Source organism: Sinocyclocheilus grahami, unplaced genomic scaffold (genome assembly GCF_001515645.1).
Source record: "Sinocyclocheilus grahami isolate Dianchi unplaced genomic scaffold, SAMN03320097.WGS_v1.1 scaffold122.1, whole genome shotgun sequence".
Lineage (NCBI taxonomy): Eukaryota > Metazoa > Chordata > Actinopteri > Cypriniformes > Cyprinidae > Sinocyclocheilus > Sinocyclocheilus grahami.
Genome location: NW_015505301.1, coordinates 1,977,327 through 1,991,811, shown reverse-complemented (window position 1 = coordinate 1,991,811; position 14,485 = coordinate 1,977,327). Strand labels below are relative to the sequence as shown.

Sequence of the window (14,485 nt, the reverse complement as noted above, 5' to 3'; positions counted from 1 at the left end):
TGCATATATAATATACAGTATACCATATATATATATATATATGGTATCATGCACATAGATAGCAATGTGCTGAAACGTCTGCTTGCGTGGTCGTGTCCATCTGCTTTTAATTCACATGCACTTTGCACTTTTTGCACGATGCAATTCATAAAATAAAAAATATGTTTTTGTAGACTTTTCCAGTCTTGAGTGGATCAGTGTGCGGTTAGCCACCCTCTTGTTCATTTTCAATCATGCATATATAACTCAGGAAGTCTCTTCATTAAATCAGACCTATTAAGTATTTGTGTATGTTGCTAACAACCACTGATCTAATGATGTGAAATACCACAAAACACACATTTAAATTCAAATTCTCTCTTGTATTATTTTGTATTTCAGGACAGGGTGGACCCATGATTGCTGGCTGTGTAGGAGTTTTGCTCTAGGTAAATGTAGATTTTTTTTGCATCATAGTGTACATCTGGGGGTTTTGCAGCACACTAGCTACAGAAAAAGAAGCACAAAGTGTTTCTTTGTGGTGAGTGCTGTAGAATTTGCCATAGGTAGTAAATACCTATAGATGCAGTCACTGTAATAATGCAGATTTGAATAGTTTAAGAATACACCCAGGAATAGTAAAAATTACATTAAATGCCATTGTATGAGATATGTTTTCCATCATCATTTCTATGCTCACAGCTCTGATATTCACTGTATTATTGGTTAATATTCAGATTCAAAACATTTTGTAAAGTTTACATTCACACTTAATCTTATGTGATAATGTCCTGTTCAAAACAGAATGGATGTTGTAATCGTGAGATTTATGGCATATTGTATGAAGTAAAGAGATAACTGCAGTATCAGTATAATCTTTGTTTATGAATGACAGCTGATGTTATGTAAGACATCCGAGTGACGCACATAACAAAGTTTGGTTTAGAGTTGTATTTATTCAGTTAGCTCATGTAAAAACATGCACACATTCAATGACTGAGACTTGTCTGTGTTCTTTGGTCCGGAAAGCTCAACCCAAGCTCAACCTGATTCATGTCAATCAAATTCCACTGATAAAAGGCAAAATCGTTAGAAATAAAACTTCAGCTTTCATTAGGCGAGTAAAAAATGATCGTATTGGTGCTCTCCTTGAAGACATGTCTAATATCTTTGCTCAAAATCAACAGATATTAGGTAGTGTACTCTTAAACTATATATATATTTTGAAGATGCTGTGGTTTAAATTCATAATGTGGTCTTGTTTTAGTAAAATAATCTAAAAGGCATTTTGGGACATAGTTTATAAACATTAAATAGAGTTTTTAGCTTCTACTGTAAGATCAAATAAGGCACCTAAGTATTGATAACACTGATGGCATCTTGTGAACTTTTTGGTTTTGTGTTTCTCAGGTGCAGCATCCACTGCAGTGCAACAGTCACATTAAAACAGTTACCTCCACCTCATCCCATCCTATTCTTCACATCTGCTCAACATCAATGTAATGTAGCGTCTGTTCAATCCCTTACTCTCTCCTCCAGCGCCCTCAGCTCTCCTTCCACTTGTGCGGGCAGATCAGCTCCAACCTGCTGGGTGAGGTAGGTCCGAAGCTCCCGTGTTTCCTTCTGCCAGAAGGGTTTGGGCAGGTCAAAGAGGGCACCCATATCGATATTTCCACCTAGGCCTTCTGTGTTTATGGCACCGTTTTGTGGAATCCATCCCACAATGCTTTTGGTGGCAGCCTCGTCTTCACTGGTACAGCCGCATCGTTTGAAGATCCACTCGAGGACACGGGCGTTCTCTCCAAACCCTGGCCACAAGAAAGAGCCGGTCTTCTGATCTTTCCGGAACCAGTTGACGTGGAAGATCTTGGGGAGTTGGGTCTGGCCCTTGCGTGTCTCCATACTCAACCAGTGGGCCAAGTAGTCACCGAAGTTGTAACCGAAGAAAGGACGCATGGCGAAGGGGTCATGCATGATTACTTTACCTAAAGAAAATGAGCCATATATTATAATGTGTAAATATCAGTATGAGCTTTTTGCTCAGTTTGTCAGTAAGTGCTTAAAAGTAGTGTACACTTTTGTGTACTGTTTACCATATGGAGAAATGAAAATTTGTACCTTTGTGTTCAGCAGCAGCTGTGGATTCAGATCTCATGGCTGCACCCACAAACACACCGTGACGCCAGTTAAATGACTCGTACACCAAAGGCACACCTGGGAAAAAAGACAGGTACATTTTAAGGTATAATGTATAACATATGTCTATGTACAGTGGGTACGGAAAGTATTCAGACCCCCTTAAATTTTTCACTCTTTGTTATATTGCAGCCATTTGCTAAAATCATGTAAGTTCATTTTTTTTCCTCATTAATGTACACACAGCACCCCATATTGACAGAAAAACACAGAATTGTTGACATTTTTGCAGATTTATTAAAAAAGAAAAACTGAAATATCACATGGTCCTAAGTATTCAGACCCTTTGCTCAGTATTTAGTAGAAGCACCCTTTTGATCTAATACAGCCATGAGTCTTTTTGGGAAAGATGCAACAAGTTTTTCACACCTGGATTTGGGGATCCTCTGCCATTCCTCCTTGCAGATCCTCTCCAGTTCTGTCAGGTTGGATGGTAAATTTTCTTTTTTAATAAATCTGCAAAAATGTCAACAATTCTGTGTTTTTCTGTCAATATGGGGTGCTGTGTGTACATTAATGAGGAAAAAAAAATAACTTAAATGATTTTAGCAAATGGCTGCAATATAGCAAAGAGTGAAAAATTTAAGGGGGTCTGAATACTTTCCGTACCCACTGTATATATACAGTACTGTTAGAAAGTTCGAGGTCAGTAAGCTTTCTTAAATATTTTCGAAGTCTCTTATGTTCACCAAGGGTGCATTTATTTTAATTGAAAATGCAGTAATAATGGCATTATTGTGAAATATTATTACAGTACAACTGCTTTTTGTTTTAATATATTCAAAATGTAATTCTACACCAAAGGCACACCTGGGAAAAAAGACAGGTACATTTTAAGGTATAATGTATAACATATGTCTATGTATATATACAGTACTGTTAGAAAGTTCGAGGTCAGTAAGCTTTCTTAAATATTTTCGAAGTCTCTTATGTTCACCAAGGGTGCATTTATTTTAATTGAAAATGCAGTAATAATGGCATTATTGTGAAATATTATTACAGTATAACTGCTTTTTGTTTTAATATATTCAAAATGTAATTAATTCCTGTGATGGCAAAGCACAGCATTTGTGTGAAATAAAATTTTGTTGTAAATTTATAGATGTCTTAACTGTAACCTTTGATTTAATGCATCCTTACAGTTTACACCAAGAATGATAACTATGACGATAACGAGGAATAAATAATGATAAATAGCATCCACACCAACTTATAATGATGCTCTGCAGTTTGTCATCTGCCACTTTAAATGCCTGAGCTCCTTAAAGCAGGATGGATTCTGATTGGCTGTCAATGTTATCATTCATCAGCAGGGGAAAAAAAGTATATTTTAAAAGTGATTCCAATGATATCTTTCCTTTGTGCCAATGCTATTCTTTTAAATTTAGAAAGATTTTAAAACTATATTTTTAGCATTATTGTTATAGTTATTGTCCTTGGTATGAAACAGTGTTAGTATCAAGATAATATTCTAGTTTTTATTAATATTTTGAAAAAGGTTTTTATATTTTCTATTTTCCACTTGTTGTGTGTTTATTTTATTTCAGGTAACAACATTTTTTTGTTTGTTTTTCATGGTTTTAGTTAATTGTGAATGGGCCTTAAAAGTATTAATTTCTTACATAATATGTGCATTTTAAATATACAGTTTTGATTCAGTGATACTACCCACCTTCTGGTCTTCTTCCACCAAATACAATGGCATCAATGGGGACGCCCTCATCACTTTCCCAGAGTGGGTCTATGATGGGGCACTGGCCAGCTGGGGTACAAAACCTAGAGTTCGGATGAGCACACAGTGTAGAATCACCTGAGAAACAAAAGAAGAGATAAACCAACACCACCATTTATTTACTATATAAATAAATTATATTATTAGTTTTTTTTTTTAAGGTTTATATATAAATATTGCAGACTACAAATATAAGAACATAAATTGCAGAATATAAATGTTTCTAAGAATTTTTAGATATTTTGTAAAAATGCGTTTACTAAACAATCTTACCATACTTCCAGGATTTTCCATGCCAGTCTGTGAGTTTGATTCCAGGTGCAGGTGGTTCCAGACCCTCCCACCAAACTCCCCCATCGCTGGTCTCTCCCACGTTAGTGAACACTGTGTTCCTGGAGATGGTTGCCATGGCATGAGGGTTTGTCTTCAGGGACGTCCCGGGGGCAACTCCAAAGAAACCATTCTCTGGATTAATGGCTCTGAGTTTACCTGGTGAAGAGAGTCAAAATACACCACTGTCTTTATAACCATAAACAACAGTATTCCAATCAACACTATATGGCAAAACTGTTTCTCAGCAACTGTGTGTTTTGTTTACTGAGAGCCATGTACTTATTTCTATTTTAATTAGTTCTCTTTCTGCTGCCCAATAAAAATGCTCAAATAAAAGATATGGTGTCATTTCCTGGCTGCCCATACACCCACACTTGCCATGCTGTGTCAACAGATGCATATGTTGTCTAGGACAAGTCATATTTCTCACCCTGACTGTCAAATTTCATCCAGGCGATGTCATCGCCTACACACTCAACCGTCCAGCCTGGCAGCGCTGGTTTCATCATGGCCAGGTTAGTTTTCCCACAAGCGCTCGGGAACGCTGCTGCAATGTACCGTTTTACACCCTGAGGATTTGTGATTCCCAGAATCTGGTGGAAAAAGAAACAGTGACGTCTATCAACATTATGTTTTACAAATGATGACTCCAGCTAAAAGAGTAGTACATAAGTACAATGCACTGTTACTTGATCGATATGGCTAATATATAAGGTTATAAACTTTCATTAAACTCAAATGTCTAATGGGGGATAAGCAAGACAAATCTGGGAATTCTATCTGATGTCCCATACCAGCATGTGTTCAGCCAACCAGCCTTCGTCTTTGGCAATGCGTGAGGCGATACGAAGAGCAAAGCACTTCTTTCCAAGGAGCGAGTTTCCACCGTAACCGCTGCCGAAGGACAGGATCTGTCTGGTGTCAGGAAGATGTGAGATCAACACTTTGTCCGGGTTACAAGGCCAGCTGTTTACTAAAGGAGCTGTGAGGGAAGAACACAGAAAGATGAGATATTGATGAGAAAAAAATATATATACATGCACTACCGTTTAAAAGTTGTTTTTTTCTTTTTATAAATGAATACTTTTATTCAGCAAGGACAACAATAAATTGATCAGAAGTTAAGAGATTTATAATGTTACAAAAGATTTATAGTTCAAATAAATGCTGTTCTTTTAAACGTTCAATTCATCAAAGAATCCTGACGAAATGCATCACGGTTTCCACAAAAAAATATTAAGCAGCACTGTTTTCAACATTGGTAATAATAAGAAATGTTTCTTAAGCAGCAAATCAGCATATTAGAATGATTTCTGAAGGAGCATGTGACACTGAAGACTGGAGTGATGGCTGATGGAAATTATTTTTTTTTCCCATCACAGGAATACATTACATTTCAAAATATATCAAATTTGAAAACAATTTATTTTAAATGATAGTACTATTTCACAATAGAGCTGTGTTTATTGTATTTTTAATCAAATAAACGCAGCCTTGGCGAGCATGAGAGACTTCTTTCGAAAACATAAAAACTTACTGATCCCAAACATTTGTAAGGTAATGTACTTAGCCAAATAACATTTGAAAATAATAAACAATGTGGCAAATAAAGTGACACAGTCGATAATTTGAAGGAACTGGTGAAATTTAGAGTTTCATTTGATCGACTGAGTCACATTTACATTTAATCTGAGATTAAAATAAAGCAGTAAGGTACCTTTGAGTGGTAAAGGTCGGCCCAAAGAGTGCTGGCAGCGCACAAACTCCGCACCCTCGGCTAGTTTTTCCAGCACAGGAGTCCCCATGCGTGTCATGACGCCCATGCTAGCCACCACATATGGAGAATCTGTCACCTGAACACCAAACTTAGCAAGAGAAGAGTTCACAGGGCCCATACTGAAGGGGATCACATACATAGTGCGTCCTATAGAGGGACAGAAAGACACAAATATTGAAGTGATGTTTTGGGCATTCCGAAAGTTTCCTTTCAGTGTCCCAGACTATCCTACATGAGTGTGTACTGATGAAAAATTTGATGGATATTCGGATTGTAAAGAAATATGTCAGGTAAAATACAAATGAAGCTCTAATGACAGGATTCTGTTATTCGTCTCAGCGCACACAAGCCTCTTTTCTATGCAAGTCAGAATTGTTATATATAATATTTCTATTTGCTTGACACAGTTAACATTGCACTATTGCCGTCTATGGAAGGCAGGTGCCACAGCAAACTGAATTTGATTTACGAGAACTCTGCTTTGTGTACATTTACTATTGATCATGGCAGCAGTTATTTATCAAATGATGATCAAATAATGGAGAAGAGCATTATAACCGAGCATATATCCAGCTGCACAGTATAGACGAGTGCTCTTTCAGCATTTTAAAGAGCTGATTCAGATCCCTGGATTTCAGTGGTGTCATCATTATTGAACATATTCATTGATATATATTGTTATATTTGATATGTTTAAAAATATTTCGAATATTTAATACTTTTAATATATAAATTAAATAATGTTTTATATAATTCTAAATAATCTTTATGAATATATTAAATAATACTGAATATATTTATATAATAAGTCACATTTATATTATTTAATATCATTATTTTAATATTTATTTTTATTTAAGACATATTTTCCACACCATTTTTCTGGTGGTTGAAGGAACTATTTGAGAGGTTTCAGTTATTGTTCAGTGGTTTAAGTAATACACACCTGCCATGCAGCCAGGAAAGCGGTCCTCTCTGGCTTTCTGAAAGTTTTCCTCACTCATCCAGCTGCCCAGCTGGGACTTGGCACCTCCGGTGGGAATGGGAATAGTGTCTCTTTGGTCCTTAGTGACAATCACAGTTTTACTCTCCACACGAGCCACATCTTTGGGGTCAGTACGTGCCAGCCAGCTGCACACAGAAAAGAGTAGAAATTTAAATCAGGATTAAGGCAATGTAAAATCATTCATATTATCATCAGTATTGGTTCAAAAACTAATGATGAGACTTGAAAGAAGCACTTACCAGTTTTCATATTTGCTGAGTTTCTTCACCATGCCCTCTTTCTCCAGGTTGGCCAGGATGTCTGCTGTCTCCTCTGGAGTGCCTGTGACCACGTGCATTTTAGTAGGTTTACATTCAGCCACAGCGCCCGACACAAACTCCGCCACCGACGGGGGCAGAGACGGGATGGAGGCGAGTGACCGCACACCCACTGAAGCTGTACTGATGGCATTCCGCCTGTATGGAATACACACACAGACATTAGTACAACAACATACAGATATGGTCTGTAAATAGCATGCATCTAGTGCTGTCAAACAATTAATTGCATCCAAAATAAAAGTTTTTTTTACATAATATATGTGTGTGTACTGTGTATATTTATTATGCATATATAAATACACACACATACAGTATATATATTGAAAATATTTATATTACAGATAAATATATTTAATATATAAACATAACATATTTTTCTTAAATATATACATGTGTGTGTATTTATAAAGATATAATAAATATACACAGTACACACACATATATTATGTAAACAAAAACTTTTGCGATTAATCGCGATACATTTGAGCTTTTAAGTTAGTTATGCATGTAAATATTTTACAAAAATTCACAGACCATACAAACTTAAATGTATCTTATTAATAGTTAGTGTGTTGATATACAGTCCAACAACACAGTTGCTGCGTCCCAATTCGCATACTAACCGTCCTAAATAGTATTCGAAAATAGAATTAGTATGTCCCAACTCATAGTATGTTTAAAAAAATATGCCAAAGATTCCCGGATGGTCTACTACTTCCGGTTAGAATTCAAAGTGCAGATCCGTGCACACTCTAACGGCTAAAATTGCCCACAACACATTGCGCGATGGACTAGGATTCGATTAGAACTACAAACACGCATAAAAACTGTTAAAAATGACAAACATGGCGATATACGCGACCGACAGACAGGTAGAGAAAGGGATTTAAGTGATAAATAATCAATGTCTAACCTGATGAAAAATATTAATTTAATGTTATCCACGTTATATTTCATCTGCAGCAACACTGTGAACTTTTATAATGATACGTTTGGTCATTAAATTTTAAATGCATCATCATGCAAACATATGAGCAGAGTTATCGGCATGATAGACCCGCGACTGGCAGATCAACGTGCCTCTTCATTTCTCTCCAATACGGTAGGAAATCAAATTAAACGAAATGTGGATGATGTTAACTGTGACAAGATGATTGGCAGTGCAGTTTAAACAGTCACAGAATGCACGTAACTAAGCAACAGAGCGTCCGTTAAAAGCAGCTATGACGAAGTAGTATGTCCCAAAGCTTGCCTACTATTCTTCTACATACTCAAAAGTATGTACTTTTTCGTCACAAAAAGAGTACATACTTTTAGGGCATAGTATAAGTAGGCGAATTGGGACGCAACAAGTGACTTCTCACTGTTTGTATCATTCTGTGTATTAGTGGTGGGAATTATTCAGCGATCTCTGTAAAGTAACATCAATACACCAGCAGGAGGCGACAAGTCACTGTCTTTATGAGTCATTTGAATCATTCACTCAGAAGATTGGTTCAAAACGTTGATTCATTCAGGAACAAAACGACTGAATTCGTTCAAAAACACCCATTCGCACGGGAGCGAAACACACGGCTCCATGTGTTGCTCGTAGACGTGCAATGTTTATTCTGCTGTAACGTTCTTTGGAACTAATAGGCTGACCATACTGCGTCTGAAATGTAAGTTACTCAATATTACCTGCTAATTTATTGAACTAAGCTTCAATTATAAATAATAATTGTCTAACATTTAGGCCCCGTCCACACGGAGACGCGTTTAGCTATATACGCATACATTTTGTATTGTATAAGCATTTCATCCACACAGATCCGGCGTTTTGTGAGAGTGAAACCGATATTTTTTGAAACCGGGTTCCAGAGTGGATAAATCTGAAAACACCGCCCTTGCGTTTTCGTGTGGACAACGAATCCGTATATTTTCTGAAACGATGACGTCATCAGCCCACGTCTCGCCCCTAGTCAGACACCGCTACGTCACGTAACAGCAACAAAAACATGAACAAACACTGAACGATTGTCTTTTTATTAACTAACATTAACACAGATTAATAAATGCGCATAGTCCAAGTCTTCTCTGTTTTTAGTGTATCTCTGTGGCAGAATTACAGTGCCACATACTGGTCTGGCATGTATACTACATCGTGGTTTCGTGTGGACGCAGATATTTCTTGAGACGAGGGGGAAAAAAGATCGGATAGGGAAAGCTCTGGCTTCGTGTGGACGTAGCCTTATTAAAGAGAGTGTGTCCTCACAACGGCCTAATCTAAATTGGAATCCGCCTTGTATTTTTGACAGAAAGTAAGCTATTTCTGGTGAATGTGCTAGCCTTCCAAGCTGCTCTAAGTATAAATAACGAGGATAAAAGTCAAAGCGGTAAACGGCAAACGTATTTGCACTACAAACCAGTGTGCTTATTACTATAATTTAAATAATATGATAACAATTAACAGTTTGCAATATCAAGCAAAATAATGGACTGTGTTTGTACAGCTAAAATAACTAGAAGCTGATGACAGTATGACACTGGAAGTCTTGCACATTCTATCAAAAATGTGAACGCTCTTATGGTTAAAAATAAGGTGGATAATATAAAGCCAACTCAGTTTAAAGTCTAAGCTAAAGACTGTAGATAATGTATAAAGCAGATGATCTATGTAATCCATGACATGTTACATTGATAATTGTAATAATACATTGATTGAAGATATATTTGAGCTGGTAGCATGTCATTATGAATGTTGCATCATAACCACTAAATGTACTTTAACACAGATCTTTAACCGGAACTGAAAGATAAGTGATTAAGAAGCTGCAAGATTAATTAGTATCCTTTGGAATGAAATGCATTAGATGTACTGTACTACACTGAAGACAGAAAAAAAAAGTTAAATCAGAAATTGCTAGTGAATTTCACAAACAATTACAAGAAAACGGCAAGTAACACATTCAATAAAAACAGATTTTTCTTGTACAACATATGTGTAAATATATTAATATATAAATAAATGTAGCATATATATATAATAATGACATTATTATGTATAATTACATATTAAATATACAATTTTAGTTTAAATATGTCTATAAGACACTCACCTCCTTAGTACTCCAAGCAACAGGCAGGACATCTTTGGTTCAAGTGAAAGTGGTGGAGTAAACAACCGAAATTATGATCAAATAAAATAAAAAAACGCAATATGAGAGGGGTGGCTTGTTCCTCTTCAGTCCTGTGCACCTCTCATATCAGACTGGTGAGTGTGATAGTCCAGCTCTTGAGGTAGACTAGAGTAAAGTAAGACCCTTGCACTGTAACACGTGTAACTTCTCATCAGCTGATCCCACCCTCAGCTCGGATCCTGCTCTAATAACGACGCTCTTCTCCCTGCGAACCAGCCTGAGGTGTTTCAATAATAAATAAAGCTTTGTACTGACAAACTTCCTAGTCGATTGACATATATTAAAAGTTCAATGTTTTCCTGTAATATGCGAAAACTAGCTGTTGCATTTCAGTCAGCAAACTCTAGATTGACGCTCCTGAGTCATTGAAGTCACTGAAGAAGTCAATCAAATAACGTAGAGTGAATCGCGAGGATTCAGATCAGTTCGCTGTCCGCCGGCTGACGCAAGCGCGCTTTGGTTCCTAACCGGTTCCTCGGAGGACTCGCTGTGCTCCGCTCCGTCCCGCGTCGACGCCGGCTGCAGAACACAGTTGTGTTGAAGTGAACCTTATTTTTTAAAGCTTCTTTAGCGAGCTCTGAGGTCACGTGAGCGTCGTTGGGCGCTGCTTCGTGTCAAGTCAGCAGATGTTGATTAAGTTGAGTGTGGACATATGTAAATGAAAAGCAATAAGCAAAAGTCAAGAAAAGCAAATTCACAACAAGCATTGTAAGGCGGAGGCTTACTGGGTCTCTGTGACGTCCCTCCATTCATCATCACAGCTGCTGTGAGTGTAGGGCTCGAGAGACATTTAAATGGCATTCATAAATGTAAATATCCCTGTTGAAAAAAACAGCATATTAAGCTGGTCCTTTGCTGGTTTATGCTGGTCCTTTGCCAGCACATGACCAGCATAAACCAGCAAAGGACCAGCATAAACCAGCAAAGGACCAGCATAAACCAGCAAAGGACCAGCATAAACCAGCAAAGGACCAGCATAAACCAGCAAAGGGCCAGTTTAAACCAGCATCCCAGCGTCAAAACATACCATATGCTGGTTTTTTCAACAGAGATAAGCCTTTGTTTTCTGAGTTTAGAAATTCAACAGTACCTGTTCAACAGTAGACTAGCTAAAACTATTAATTTGGATAGAAATAAGAAAGCTGTATTTTCTGTAAACATTTAGTTTTTATTTCATTTATTTTATTCTTAAAATCGTAATCAAAAGATACATTTAAATGGTCGTGGAGATTAATTAACTGGTAATTATTTGAAATAATATAGATATAATAATGTGTCTGGTTATTTTGCATTCTATGTTTACTAACGCTTGATTTTGATTAAAATTAAAAGATTTAAACGTTTTCTTTTTGTTATTTGAAGGTCACATTAAAAGTTACAAAGAGTGTATTAATCATCAATTATTTCTATATTCAATAGTTAATTTCGGTATTTCAGTATACCCTAGCCTACCTGTCAAAACATCAAAACTTTGTGGTCTGTAAGATAATTTTTTTTTATTTTAAAGAAGTCTCTTATGCTCATTAAAGCTGCATTTTTATGATACAAAATACAGTAAAACAGTAATATTGTGAAACATTATTACAATTTAATAATAACTGTATAAATACATTTTAAAATGTAATATATTCCCTGTGATTGCAAAGCTGAATTTAAATGTCAAATGTCACATGATCCTTCCGAAATCATTCTAATATGCTGATTTGGTGTTCATGAAACATTTGACCAAACAGCATTTAGATGATTTCTAAAAATAAATTAAGCTTTGCCATCACAAGATTAAAATACACTTTAAAATACATTAACATAGAAAACAGTTCTTTTAAATTGTATTATGGATTATGAACTCATATTTTGACCAGAAGCAATGATTTAAAGTTAAAATGCCTTAATGGTGGATTTGTTTCTCACAGACATGCAGATTTTCACTTCAAAAGATGTTGTTTGGTGGACTGGAGTCGTGTGGATTACTGTAATTTTTTATCAGATGTTTGGACTCATTCTGACGGCACCCATACACTGCAGAGGATCCATTGATGAGCAAGTGATGTAATGCTAAATTTCTCCAAATCTGTTCTGATGAAGAAACAAACTCATCTACATCTTAGATGGCCTGAGGGTGAGTAGATTTTCAGCAAATTTGATTTTTTTAAGGTGAACTATTCATTTAATTCAGTTTGACAAGATCAAGGAGACATGTTCGGTCCTTTGATATGCAAACAACCCCTAAACAGTGGTATTCTGTTTCATCAGTGGATATCTATGATGGAATGAGCGGAAAGTCAATGAATAAACAGTGTTTCAATGATTAGATCTAGTGGTCTGCACACAATTGCAGTGTACTCTGGTATTTGTATTATGGGAAACAGCATGCAGTGTTCTCTTTCTCTTTCCTTAGGTGTTGCCTCTGTCTTGTTGATACCATAAAGCAACCTTTAGGAATAAATTAGGCAGTCTCTTGCATAAAGGATTGCAAAGACTACTGTTTTTCTCTGTCGGTTATAAATGCAGGGGTGCTCATGTCTTCTAGGCCTTTGAACGACTGATGTAACTGATTGGAACATGATACATGTGGTAAGCCTTTGCTTTGGCGGCATATGAATGTGTTCATATGAGAACATTTTGAGAGCAAGATCAATAAAGATATTTAGGGGGTGGACTAATTGGTTAACAATATGGCAAAATAATGTTTTGACACAGTGAGTTCAAATAAATGTTCCAAATTTTGTTTAAACTTTCATTTTCAAAAATGTATTGCACAATTTAATAAAGTTGCAAACAAATAAGCAACACTAAGGCCACAGGTTCAATTCCCAAGTAACACACAAACTTCAATATATAAGAAGATACAAGATACACAAAGAAGATACAAGAAATATTGTATAGGACAACGGTGCCATCAGTCTCGTTCAGTGAATTTAGTTTTGGGTTAAGCCAAAAATCGCAGGGTGCCAGATCTGGGCTGCGGAGGGATAGCGGTTTACCCGAGCATTGCAATTCATTCACTTTCGCAAACGGCTTTCCCAACTCATTTATGTGCTTAGAGGGAACATTGGTCCTGAACCTGAATGACTCCACTGTTGCTCAGTGCTGTTCATGATGGTGAGTGCAGGAGAGTTTCTCCTGAATTCCACTAACATCTCCACTGTTTTGAACATGTTCAGCTCTAGGTTGTTGTGACCGCACAACTGGAAGCTGGTGATCCGCTGACGGATGGAGATGGGCACAGAGAGCTGGGTTCATTTGTAGAGGAGGAGGTTAGGGATGATGGTGTTGAAGGCCGTGCTGAAGTCCACAAACAGGATCCTCACATACTGTAAGACCCTGGTTTGTCCCGACGCTGCAGGATATAGTGCAGTCTCATGTTGACTGCATCATCCACAGACCTGTTTGCTCAGTAAACAAACTGCAGGGGGTCCAGCAGGGGTTGAGTGATGTCCTTCAGGTTGGCCAACACCAGTCTATCAGATGACGTCATGACCACATATGTTAAGGCAACAGGTCTGTAGTCATTAAGTCCTGTGATTTTGGGTTTCTTTGGGATGGGGATGATGGTTGTTGATCCTTTGAAGCAGGAAGGGACGTCGCACAACTCCAGTAATCAATTGAAGATCTGTGTGAAGATAGGGTCCTGCAGGTCAGCACAGGATTTCAGACAGATTGGTGAAACAACGTTTGCACCTGGTGCTTTCTCTCATCTCGTATTTTGCATATCGCATGTCTGAACTGGACAGCCCTCAAATGTACAGTGGGTACGGAAAGTATTCAGACCCCCTTAAATTTTTCACTCTTTGTTATATTGCAGCCATTTGCTAAAATCATTTAAGTTAATTTTTTTCCTCATTAATGTACACACAGCACCCCATATTGACAGAAAAACACAGAATTGTTGACATTTTTGCAGATTTATTAAAAAAGAAAAACTGAAATATCACATGGTCCTAAATATTCAGACCCTTTGCT

At 36.9% G+C, this 14,485-nt stretch overlaps 1 protein-coding gene across 1 annotated transcript; it reads right to left on the bottom strand.

Moving 5' to 3' along the window:
• Positions 1-915: 915 nt before the first annotated feature.
• Positions 916-11,055, bottom strand: LOC107589937 (phosphoenolpyruvate carboxykinase, cytosolic [GTP]-like). Its single transcript, XM_016278515.1, has 10 exons — positions 10,442-11,055; positions 7,263-7,478; positions 6,964-7,148; positions 5,958-6,164; positions 5,035-5,222; positions 4,671-4,833; positions 4,181-4,396; positions 3,848-3,985; positions 2,098-2,193; positions 916-1,964 (listed from the first exon to the last, which is right to left on the bottom strand). Exons 1-10 carry the CDS (start codon positions 10,471-10,473, stop codon positions 1,495-1,497), a joined length of 1,911 nt encoding a protein of 636 aa, XP_016134001.1. The 5' UTR covers positions 10,474-11,055; the 3' UTR covers positions 916-1,494.
• Positions 11,056-14,485: the final 3,430 nt, after the last annotated feature.